This window comes from Procambarus clarkii, chromosome 11 (genome assembly GCF_040958095.1).
Source record: "Procambarus clarkii isolate CNS0578487 chromosome 11, FALCON_Pclarkii_2.0, whole genome shotgun sequence".
Taxonomy (NCBI): Eukaryota; Metazoa; Arthropoda; class Malacostraca; order Decapoda; family Cambaridae; genus Procambarus; species Procambarus clarkii.
The window spans coordinates 48,728,835-48,741,697 of NC_091160.1; the positions used below are offsets into that span (position 1 = coordinate 48,728,835).

General features: G+C 40.3%; 1 protein-coding gene across 2 annotated transcripts; it reads left to right on the top strand.

The window, feature by feature from the left end:
* The first annotated feature begins 457 nt into the window (after positions 1–457).
* On the top strand, positions 458–10,929 carry LOC123758401 (uncharacterized). Of its 2 annotated transcripts, none has more exons than XM_045742765.2 (2): positions 458–562; positions 9,518–10,929. In XM_045742765.2, exons 1-2 carry the CDS (start codon positions 542–544, stop codon positions 10,163–10,165), a joined length of 669 nt encoding a protein of 222 aa, XP_045598721.2. In that variant the 5' UTR covers positions 458–541; the 3' UTR covers positions 10,166–10,929. The 2 variants fall into 2 exon arrangements, with proteins under 2 accessions (XP_045598721.2, XP_045598720.2); XM_045742764.2 differs by lacking the exon at positions 458–562 and adding an exon at positions 8,828–8,984.
* The last annotated feature ends 1,934 nt before the right edge of the window (positions 10,930–12,863 follow it).

Consider the following 12,863-nt stretch of genomic DNA (forward strand, 5'->3'; position numbering starts at 1 on the left):
AAATTTTCAAGGTCTTTCTTTGTGAAGACCGATTTTAATTAGTATATTGACAATTCCTTCCCTGATATATATTAGTGGGTAGTTCACTGGATACTTTTTTCAGTGGTTTTGTCCTTCCCACAATTTTCCCACGTAGTTGCTTTAAGATTCAACGTTACGTAAATGTCCACCTTAACTGCCTAAGACCTTTCTTTTTCTCTGATTTCTTAACTGACCTGTTCCTTTAATTTATCGTATCGATCTTTCGTGTTGAGTTCTTCTATTTTGTGTTTTCTCAGACACAAGACAAAGAAAGTTAAATATGGTTAGTGAGATGATATTTAATTTTTTTATGTTACTACAAACGATACTCAATTATTAGTTCCATGAAATGATTGTTTGTATATGCTTCATGTCTCACCATTCTTGCAACTGTGTAAGTGTGATAACCGTTGGCATATAAGTTTTGCCTCTACGGCATCTGCAGCAGTAGTGGACGCCTCATCGACAGTGCTCAGCTGGTCGCCGTCAGCTGAACAGCGTCTTCGACACGACCAAGCGGATGCTGCTGGAGTCTCTCACGGTGAGAATATCTTCTAGTGTTTCTTACGATTACATAATCTTCTTACTGGTGTACTTACCTAACAATACTTGTGTAAACCTAACTGTGACTACGGTGGAGTGAGGTTTAGCTCCTTGTACCCCGCCTACTAGTCTTGTTATATCTGTTGCGTTATAATTTAACTGTTTTGACGTTCGAATTCTTTGTCGAATCTGGCCTCAAAGTTGTCCTTCCACAACTTCTTATTTCAGCTCATTCCACTTGTGGACCACCTGTACAGGGTACGAATATTTCCTTTCATTCCTTCAATTCGTTTGGCGTTTCCAGTTTCCACCTGTGTCCTCTTGTCCTAATTCTCTCAATGTGAAGAGACTGTCACTGTCCACCATGTCTATTTCCCCTCAGTATCTTGAATGTTGTGATCATATTGGAGCACATTTTTTTACATCTGTAACCGGGAACGCTCTTTTCTGTCATCTCTTCTTAACGTGTATATGCATGGATACTTTTACTGTGTCGAAAATAGCCGTTTGTGTATTCATACAAAAAATTTAACATAGACATACAATAGGTTAAATAGCAGCAAAACAATGAGTGTATCTGCTTAAGGTGGCCTCCCTCACTCAGGCTGTCAACACAGACAAATGTCATCTCCCAATATTTACCTTCAGCGGGTATTGTAAATTCTCCCCCGAGTCCAGACTCCTTCACTACGCTGGTTACACCAGAATGTCTCGAAGTTGTTAAGATCAGCGAGGACTAACATCTGATGAATCTATGCCACACATAGCAAACCTGGTGGAGGAAGTCAGTTTTAATAAATCTGATGGTGGAAGTTAATCTAAGTAACCCTGATGGAAGAAGTTTATCTTATTAAACCTGATGGTGGAAGTCAGTCTTTACAAACCTGGTGGAGGAAGCAAATCTTAAAAACCTGGTGGAGGAAGTCAATCTTATTAAACTTGATGGTGGAAGTCGATCTTAACAAACCTGATAGTGGAAGTCAATCTTAACAAACCTGGTGGTGGAAGTCAGTCCTAACAAACCTGATGGTGCAAGTCATTCCTTACAAACCTGATGGTGGAAGTCAATCTTAACAAACCTGAAGTTCGAAGTCAAAATTAACAAAGCCCTCATAAGAAAATCAAACTTATCCAAACTTCCAGCTCTTTGTAATTTTTCACCAATAATTTACAAACATAAAAGCAGGACATCTGTACTGTAAAGAGTACTTGGTGTGTGTGTTGTTTGTGGGATTACATTATTACTTACACTTGTACAGGTGAGCAGGAGTCAGATACACTATCATTCCCAGCTGTTGACTGACACATTCCCCATCCAGTGAGGCTCAACACAGGATACCGCGGATGGCCATGCTCATCCCTGTGGCCTTTACTCAACCCACTCTCAGTTGTCGTAGCCCACCTTAGACTGCCCATCAATAGCCCACCCTACCCACCTCCAGTGGCCCACCCTACCCACCACACATGGCCCCAACCCATGCGGTTCCTTTGTCTACATGTCAACACCATGCCAGTTAACTCGGCATTTGAGATCCCCCTCCAAGAGAACAACCCGTCCTCTTAAAAATAACGTCACTTTCCGCCCGTATGCGCGCTATGGCCAAATTTGGACGTAATTTGAAATGAAATCGAGTCACAAAAGTGACGTACTGTTCCGTTTTCTGTGTGAGTCGTCCGGCTTACTCGGCACGCTTAGAAGAGGAAACTTATCATTAACGTTTTTCATAACGTTTTGAAACTTTATGAGAATTTCCTGCCCACCTAACCTATCAGAGGACCCTTAACTTACTGTTGTTGAAAAAAAAATCCCAAATTTATTTTCATTTTTTTTTCATTTTGAAAATACGTCCACTTTCGGCAATACTGGCAAACGGCCAAAAGCGACGTTTTTTTTAATAGGAGAGGTTGTCTGCTTTCTGTGCCATGTCAGCTTCCCATTCTAACTCTAACAACTATGACAACATTGACAGCAATAACAACATTGAAGACTATAGCAACACTGACAACTATAACAACACTGACAATTATGACAAAACTGACAACTAAAATAATACTGACAACTATAGCAACACTGACATCTGTAACAACACTGACAACTGTAACAACACTGACAACTATAGTGACACTGACAACTATAACAACATTATCATTCCATAAATTCTTGACACACATGTTGGTGATTTGTTTCACATTTTATTTCCAGTTCCAAATAAATTTTCATATATCTTAACATGTTTTATCTGTGGTAGGTTCAGGAGGAACATTAACATGGCGGGTGTCTGCTGCAGGTGGCGTGGGTGGCGGGTCTGCTCTGCGTCACCCAGGTCCTCTCTGCTGGAAATTGTGACCCAGACTGTCACGGCAAGAACCCTCTGGATAAGGTGGCGGATCCTCTGAATTGCACTCAGTATTATATGTGTTTGGGGGAGAACATGCCCTCAGATGATACACTGCCTTGTCCGACTGGTACTTCCTTCGACGCAACTGCAACTCCTCCAGACTGTACTGGTACTGTGCCATGTGACCCTCCCTGCAGGCTGCCACCATGCGATCTTACATGCGACAGCAACTTGGACCCGATCTCAGACCCAAGGAGCTGCAACAGCTACTACATTTGCTCGGAAGAAATCGTTATTGGGCCCTTGGAATGCCCCAGTGATAAGCCTTTCTTCGACGGCGAGGCCTGTGGTGTGGACGACACCAAGTGCTGTGGGGACGTGTGTATTGCCTACTGCTATCCCGGCCAGATAGAGGCACCCGATCCCTACGACTGCCATAAGTACTACTTGTGTCCAAAAGAGGGACTAGTGGAAGAGCAAAATCATTTTGACTGTCCAGCAGGATCCAATTTTGTCGTAACAGAGAGCAGTTGTTTAGAAGACGCTCCGTGTAACACCTTGTGTGGTGTCAACACAACCACCTCATCCACCACAACCACACCATTCACCACATCGTACACTACTTCAACATCTCACAGGATAGTGATACAACCACCGTAAAAAATAAATCACTAAAGTGGGTTGAACGCCCCCAAATGCGGGCTTAATTGACTGAATCTATTTAGACGCCCAATTTAAATTTCTAGATCTCAACCTCCGAAACTTCTTTAAACATATTTTTTTACGCATTACAAGCCTCTCCATGAAGCGTTACAGGCATAAATATTGTCTGACAAATGATTTAATTATTAATTGAAACACAAAAATATATAGTTTAGCTTTAACCTCTCTCATACAGCTTATCTATATCAAAGTTAAGTCCTTGAAGACAGTCATTGCTATGATGAGGAAATATTAAGGTCATACAGTGGGATCGAACCCACGTCCCTGAGCTCTTTGGCACATAGACTCATCACATTTTTGTGATGTCAGAGTGTATTACTCTGTGGTAATGCTGTATTGTTATTATGTTATTTTTGTTGTATTATATTATTATTGTGTTGTTATGGTCATGTGGTCTGTGTTAAATATATGTTGTTAAATATTTTCTTTGCTCTTAATCTCTGGTAAATTATACTTTTTAATATGTAAAATAAGTCAATACTTCTTAATTTTGTACACTAATGGAATAATTAAATTTCAAATTTTAGGAGATTTTCAGTAAAATGTAATTTGCATATTTTTTTGCATTGTTATGCATGGTGCAAGAAATGGTTCGTTTACAGAGCGGTACCATGCTACATAAAGCTTTTTCGTGTCCACTTAAGAAAGTTTCATCTCTTACCTCAGTCTTGACAATTTAGTTTCTATTTTTTCAAAGAGTTTACGAGCTCTGAAGCACTTCGATGTCATCCTGAGCCCAAGGATATTACTATGGATGATCTCGTAGTGCTATGCAGCTCGTAAAGTGTTGAGTAATTATACTCTAAATCGCCATAATTTAGTGATTATATTATTATTTAAATAAAACACGTAAGTACTCTGTGAATCCCGCGGCCGGTTATGTGACGACATAAGAGAGTTTCCCCACATCTCAATCTTTACTTTAGAGGACTGAAGCCCATAAGAGGATCCCTCAGCCCAAGGTGACGACGGAGCACTCGTAGCATTATGTAAACCTATATTAGTCATATTTTCCCTATTTTATAACTTGTTGACACCAAGATTTCGTCGATGGGCCCGTCATGTAAAATATAAATACTATTTTGTCTATAACTTAATAAATATGTATTTATGACAGGATAAATGCATGATATAATAAGTATTCATAAAATTCTTGTTTAAACTATTTTTCCAATAAATCATCAAGTATATATCATTTCACTATGTTAGTAGATCGTTCTCATCACAATTAATCACTATCATACCCTGTCTTTACTCAAGGCTTTCACATTGCCAGGGGGGGGGGGGCGGACACAAGATTCGGATAAGTAAAACACTACTTAATATTCTATTTTATTCTATTCTTAAAATTCACTAATTAACACTATTCTTAATCATAGGCCGGCTTACCCACAGCTCCACCCAATCCTAATCACTATACCATCCTAGTCTCCGGAGATCATCTTCACTCTCAAACTATTGGCCCAGTGTTACTCGCTTCATAACAACAGACACATACTACTCATGGTATCAACTCACAAGTTCCACTTCACAGCGTCTTCATAAAATAGCCGGATACAGTGGCAGGATGAGGTCCACCAGCTAGAGAAATGTCACCCTTGGCGTAGCCACCCATGGCCAAGCTCGTGACTGCTCTATGTGGGACCCAGTTCAGAACTGTTTCTCCCCCCCCCCTTCTGTGACATTCCCTCTGGCTCTCCTCAACAATTCCTCACTGTGTCTTGGCTTTCAAGACTAACTTCCCGCTATAATTTCCGGTCGTGTCGGGTCATTTGATTAACCGCTAGCTTTTTATAATTGGCGGAAGCTCTCAGAGGATTCGTCATACACTGGAATCTTGATATTGCCTCATCTGTTTACCATACAAATTTCCATACAAAGCCAACTCACACAAGCATACGTAAGTGCTTCCACCGGCCTCATACTTTGAGAGCCCACCTAAATTTACTCATATCTATTTAGATCACAACTGATTAGATAAACAGAAACTTCTAAACAATGAAACTAAGTGAAGCCAATGACTACCCAAATAGTATGTTGTGCTATATCATAATGATTTAAGCACTAGATGCTGGGTCAGTTTAGATATTATAAGCCTGAAAATTTTATTATTTCAAGATAACTAAAATATTGGAATATAAGCCAATGATATTTAAACTACGACCAAAATATAATCTAGGTTAACATAGGTTATTTTTTTCTGCCTCATTATATGCTATCAAATCTCCCACTAGTTGGAATGCATAAAAATAAAACATTTTCAAGACAAAATCCTTACCAAATCTCACCAGCCAATGATTACTTGCAGGGAATTAACCACTTGGACTGGATGGTAGAGTAACAGCCTTGTAACATTATTTAATATATGTCCCACAGGTCACTTATATATACAGATCACTTAATTGGTCGCACAGTGATTTATATATATCATTTTGAAATATTCATGGGAGGGTCTACCGAAAGAGTCTGGACGGTAGATATTTTTGTTGTTTTAACCGGTTCACAAGGTTAAAAGCAAAATTGTTATCAGTATGAAACCAGGTCATACCTGACCTCTCCCAGGTAATATTGTTGATTTTTTTCTGTGATATTCCTATGCGGGCCCTAAGCCTCTGACTGGCCCACTAAGTGACACTATTCTCTTTCTTACTTTGGCGGTGGTTGTGTGTTTATGCCTTGTATGTTGGCTTCAGTAAGGTTATGTCCAATGTGTTTAACAACTTCTTCCGTCGTGTTACATCTCAATGATAATCTTACTTGGTCTGTAACTCTGCACTGTTAGATAACGTACCAGTGAGCTGTTTAGTCTGGAACTCTGGACCGTGTTAGAAATTGCTACAGTGGTCTTGTTTATGACTGTTCTTCTCTGTCGACTTTTAGATTAATATTAGTTCTTGTAATATTAGTTGCAGTGATATTATTTGTAGCAATGCTAGTCGAAGTAATATTAATTGCAATAATGTTAGTTTTTATTGTGAGGACAACATGTGCAGCATTCCCAAGCCTTTCCACACATTATCTCCTCCAATAACCTCAATGACACCATCGTGTGAATACTCACAAACGCTTCTGGCATAGATAGTTACACTATCACAGGAGGAAAACTTCCTAACAACAGTCACTACACTATCTTAAGTAGTAAGATCTTTAATTATATAAAATAATATGATGATTAAATTACAGACAGAAAACTTTATTACCAGGAAATTGCATACAGCATTGAGTTGTTTACCAAGAAATTAACATATGAGATCTTTTGGCACATGCTATAAACCCACCCATTCTCATCAATCTACCTATCTAATCAACTCCTGACATTTTTCAACTGTATATCTTAATAATGCTCTCCATCCCTATTATACGACGATATTTCCTGATCTAATATGTCAATACAGAGTGGAATTAGAAACGGTGGATGTAGGGTGGAGAGTTTTGATTCAGGAAAGACCCGGGTAAATTCTGGATTTATAAACTGGACTGTTGATTTGTCGATACAAATTACACGTAATGTTATGTAAAACCGAATTCATTGCCATCATATATGTATCGTTGCAGGTCCAGACTATCTCTATCGGTTTGGAACCCTACTTTTATCTCCTTTATTTATACCTTTAACCCACTTCCAAACTTCAATCATATCTCCCTTCATCCATGACCGTATTGTTGATTTGATATACAGCGTCGCAGTATGATCTTGGCTAAGGAAAATTTTCTTTTTCAAAATTTAACTGCATTTGTCACTTCTTCAATCAGCACTGGAGTATGTTTAAGAATTGATAGCCCATTAGAGTCATATTCTCCCTCCACTACACGCCTTGTCATTGTATAATCCACAAACTTGCTGGTATTAATGGTCACTCCAGTATTAATGGAGGCATTAATTAATATTAAAGGATACTCCATGTGGTATTAATACCACCACCAGTGGTATTAATCCACTCCAGTTATACTGAGCTTTTTTCTGTTTCTCAGCCATTCTCTGATCCAGTTCAATATATTTCTTCCGATAACGTGCATTTCAACCTTCCTAAGTCGCCTCTCATGGGGAACTGTGGCGAATGCCTTATTGAGGTCCAGTTATACAGTGCACATTTGCTATTGTTGTCAATTGCCTCAAATACTGGATAAAAAAGAGCAAATTGGTGGGACAGAAAGGATCCCATGTCAGCCCGTGTTGGGAGTCTTTTTATCATCCTGTATTTTAATACGTGATTTTTGTATAATCTGGCATTATTGCTTCCAAGAACTTTCCAGTGATCAATGTCAAGCTTATAGTTTGTAGCAAGAGCTCTGTCCTCTGGAATATTGGTACCAGGTCTGCGACCCTCCTGACTGTAGGAGCAACACCAGTTTAAATTGATTTATTAAATGTACTCCCTTGAGGTCAACTTAGCTCCTCTATGCATTCCTTCAGGAGTCTCTCGAATACCTTGATATGAATGGGAGATATATTTGAGTTAGGCATTTCAATCTTTTATGTAAATCCTTTTTGCTAAATGTTACATTTGTACCTATTAATAAGCCCTTATAACATGTTCCAATATATACCGTATATATACAAAAATTATTATTATTATTGAGGAAGTCAACTAGAGCTCTGAGGTAGCTCGCAATCAAGACACTCGCAGCCGTTCACACTACCACTGAACCACCATAACTTATAAAAAGTTATGCAACCGGAATTCTATTCATAAATATTATGTTAGTGATTTCTTTATGTATTATTATTATTGTTATTATTATTAGTAGTAGTAGTATTAATATTGTGGAACGTTTTCATCAAGGTCTTAGGTGCTTGCTTTTATGTAGAGTAAATTTTCGAGGTCTTCCTTAGCAAAGCCTGATTTTGAGTAACTGTTTGGTATATTGTATATTGGTTATTTATCCTCATCTTCTACTGATTAACCAGATCATGTTTTCTGGAGTCTTGTCTAGTAAAGAACCTTCACTTTTGTAGGGTTGGAACAATATTTTTAGAATTCATCTTAGCATATTTGGCTATCTTTATTTTGTGATTTTTTTCTTGTTTCTTGCTTCACCTGTTTCTTAGCTTTGTATTACTGATCAATCATGCGGAGTTATCTTTACATAACAGTAAAACTATATTTAAGTTTGTTTATATTACTAAATGGATAATTAATTATCAATTTAATGAGTTGTTTGTTTGAATATGTTTAATGTCAAGAGGTTTCTTGCCATTCTTGCAACTGTGTCACTGTGATAACTGTTGGGGTATAAGTCTTGGCTCTTAGACAACTATAGCAGTAGTGTTCGCCTGCATCCAGTGCTCAGCTGGTCGCCGACAGCTGCACAGTGTTTTTCAGCATGACCCAGCAGCTGTTGTTGGTGTCACTCTCGGTAAGATTGAGTGATTTCTTACCATTGTATAAAATTGTTTGTAATTGTTTGTTGTAATGTATAAAATGTAATGTGTTTGTAAAGGTGGATTTGTTCACGCTTGTGTCTGTCATTCCTTCCGTCAAAACGTCTGATTGACATGACTGTACAAAGACCCTTTATCTGTGATAATTGAATGATCCAGTACGTGACCCCGTGCCAAGTTAGTAGTAATATCCTTAGTGTAAAGCCTGCACGCGTGAGCTTTAAAAACATAACAACAGACATCTAAATCGTACAGCTAATTGAAGAATTAATTGTTACTTTCTTGGATTGAAATTGTTTGTTATTTTAACAGTAAGAGTCCGTGTTGTCTTACTGAGGAAAATGTTCATTAATTTTCAAAATCAAGCTTATTATTCTAAACAGTGGTAATATTTTACTCTAAGTTTCTTTATGATCTTAAATAAATATTTAACTTCTCTGGGGAACTCAATTATCGCTTAGAACTGTGAACCCCATTAATATTATATCATGGTTGGTCTCTGCTGCAGGTGGCGGCGCTGCTTTCCGCCACCCAGGTCCTCGCTGCAGGATACTGCCAGCCAAACTGCACCGACATGGCTCCTCTGGATAAAGTAGCAGATCCCCTTAACTGCCATCAATACTACATCTGCTTCGAGGACGACACGCCCTCTGACGCTGCTGTACCTTGCCCAGATGGTACATCCTTCAACGCAGTGGCAACTCCTCCAGACTGTACTGGTAGTGTACCTTGTGACCCTTCGTGCAGGCTCCCACCCTGTCACCTGACATGCAGTGGTGACCTCGACACCATCTCTGACCCAACGTCCTGCAGCAGCTACTATATTTGCTCGGGAGGAGAAGTTGTTGGACCGTTGCATTGTCCCAGTGAGGAACCTTACTTCGACGGCGAGGCCTGTGGCGCGGACGACACCAAGTGCTGTGGAGACCTGTGTATTCCCTACTGCTATCCCGGGCTGGTGGAGGTCCCGGACCCCTACAACTGCCACAACTTCTACGTGTGTCCCAAAGAGGGACTAGCTGAGGAGCTGTATCTTAACAGCTGTCCTTCAGGGGCCAACTTTGACCTAGCAAAAGGTCGCTGTGAAGCTGATGCTGATTGTAACACATTGTGTGGTGGCACCACAACCACAACAACTACCACAGTTCTTCCGTGAGTTGTTGGGGTGATACCACTACCATAATAACACTACCCATTACGATCAGTATCCAAGAGAAACGTTGAATCAACGTTATCAACGATTAATTAACGTTATCAACGATGAATCAACGTTATCAACGTTGCTCTAGGATATTATGCCCATTGGGTAGTTGAGTTTACAGTTGTCAAAGAATGCTTATCTGACGTCATTTGGACGCCATATTTAAAATTCTAGATCACAGATGTCATAAGTTTGTTTACAAATACGTTTATTCATGATTGGCCTAAAACGTTTTCATACAACATATACAAAGCATAAACAAATTCATTCATGGAAAACCAACTTATTGTATAAATATCGCAAATATAAAATATTATTATTATTTAGTGATTTATTTATATTTAGTAATATATTTAATGGGTAAATGTTTAAGATTTGAGCAACATTATGATAATCAAGTGGCGTCCTAATGGGCTACGCCTCGGAGGACAGTTATTACTATGGGGAGAAAATACTGTACATTGGGATCGAACCCGAGTCCCTGGACGCCCCGGTTCATAGACACGTCATATTCTTGTGATCTCAGTGTGTAATGTTGTGTACTGATGTGCTCTAATGCTGACCTGGTCATGTTAATGTTAGGTGGGCCGTGTTAAATATATATATTGTTAAATATTTACTCTCTTTTTATTCTCTGGTGAATTATAGCTTTTAATGTGTAAAATAACTAAGTTTTACTTAATTTTGTACAATAATAAAATAATAAAATTTAAAATTTTGGAAGATTTTCAGTAAAATATTTATTTACAATGAAATGCATGACTGAACCAATGGCTTTTTTGCAGTTCTGTGCCAGGATTTGCGAAGATCTTGCGTGTCTACTCACGATACTTGTACATCTTCCGTACCCATTTACGAAATCTGTTCCTCTTATGAGCCCACTTACGAGACCTGTACATCTTACCTTGATCATGGCGGCTTAGTTTAAATTTACTAAACATTTTACAAGCTTCACGGTGCTACGGAGCTTATAAACTGTAGAGTATTTACCAACTAAATCACTATCATCGAGACAAGAAGAACAGAACACGTAAGTAGAGTCGTAAGTTTTTTGTGAATTCAAGGGCCATATTCACAAAGCACTTACGTGACCACCTAAGAGAGTTGTCCCTCTCAACTCGGGCCCAGTCACTTGGGTTGGACGTTAGAACGACGGTCTCGCTTCATGCAGGTCGGCGTTCAATCCCCGACCATCCAAGTGGTTGGACAACGGCGAGTTCTCCTGATAGTTCTCCCTTTCCTATAGATCAAATTGATTTCAAAAGAAAACAAAAATAATAAATCTATAATTCTATGACCCCTTCCCAGTGCTATATAGTCGTAATGGATTGACGCTTTCCCACTGATAATTCCCTCCCTTCCTCCGTCCATCTCTTTTCGGATACTTTGGGATACAAAAAGCAGCTGTTCATCTGATTGGTGGAGATCCTAACCAACCACAACCATTGTTTCATATTGAGGATAGCACGTAAATACTCAGGCATGTGGCTGAAAGACACTCAAATATGAAATAGGGAACAAGAGTGATATTAGCTCTTTGGAATGTGACAGGAAGCCTGTCAGAAAGGAGAATGCTTCGTCAATAGCTGTTCTGTTTGGTCTATTTCCGTAAACTAAACCAGCTGGACACAGTGCCCAAGATCAACGCCAATTCAACGTTAAATCAACATCATCAACGTTGATTGAACGTCGAAGTTTTTGTGTGAGCAGTCAATTTTTGTTGTCTTTTATATTATATCATTTATCTGTAAAATATATTTCTAAGTCTCCAACTTCTTGTGTTCATTTATCTTCCTGCTACATACTTATGTGTTATTAAATCTTGTTTTGTGAGGCATGAGGACTTATTTCACTTGTCTTTCCTTATGAGAAGGCGCTAAGTCAGGATGATTATATTGCACACTCGAATGGGTCCCTGGTGGTGCCTGGGTTTGTCTGTCTGTCTCTTCCACCCAAACCCCTGCTCCACCCTCTTCACCCCCTAACCCCTGCTCCACCCTCTTCCCCCCTAACTTCTGCTCCACCCTCTTCCCCCCTAACCCTTGCTCCACGCTCTTCCCCCCTAACCCCTGCTCCACCCTCTTCCCCCCTAACCCCTGCTCCACCCTCTTCCCCCCTAACTTCTGCTCCACCCTCTTCCCCCCTAACCCCAGCTCCACCCTCTTCCCCCCCTAACCCCTGCTCCACCTTCTTCCCCCTAACCCCTGCTCCACCCTCTTCCCCCTAACCCCTGCTCTACCCTCTTCCCCCTAACCCCTGCTCTACCCTCTTCCCCCCTAACCTCTGCTCCACCCTCTTCCCCCTAACCCCTGCTCTACCCTCTTCCCCCTAACCCCTGCTCTACCCTCTTCCCCCCTAACCCCTGCTCTACCCTCTTCCCCCTAACCCCTGCTCCACCCTCTTCCCCCCTAACCCCTGCTCTACCCTCTTCCCCCTAACCCCTGCTTCACCCTCTTCCCCCTAACCCCTGCTCTACCCTCTTCCCCCATAACCCCTGCTCTACCCTCTTTCCCCTAACCCCTGCTCTACCCTCTTCCCCCTAACCCCTGCTCCACCCTCTTCCCCCCTAACCCCTGCTCTACCCTCTTCCCCCTAACCCCTGCTCTACCCTCTTCCCCCTAACCCCTGCTCCACCCTCTTCCCCCCTAACCCC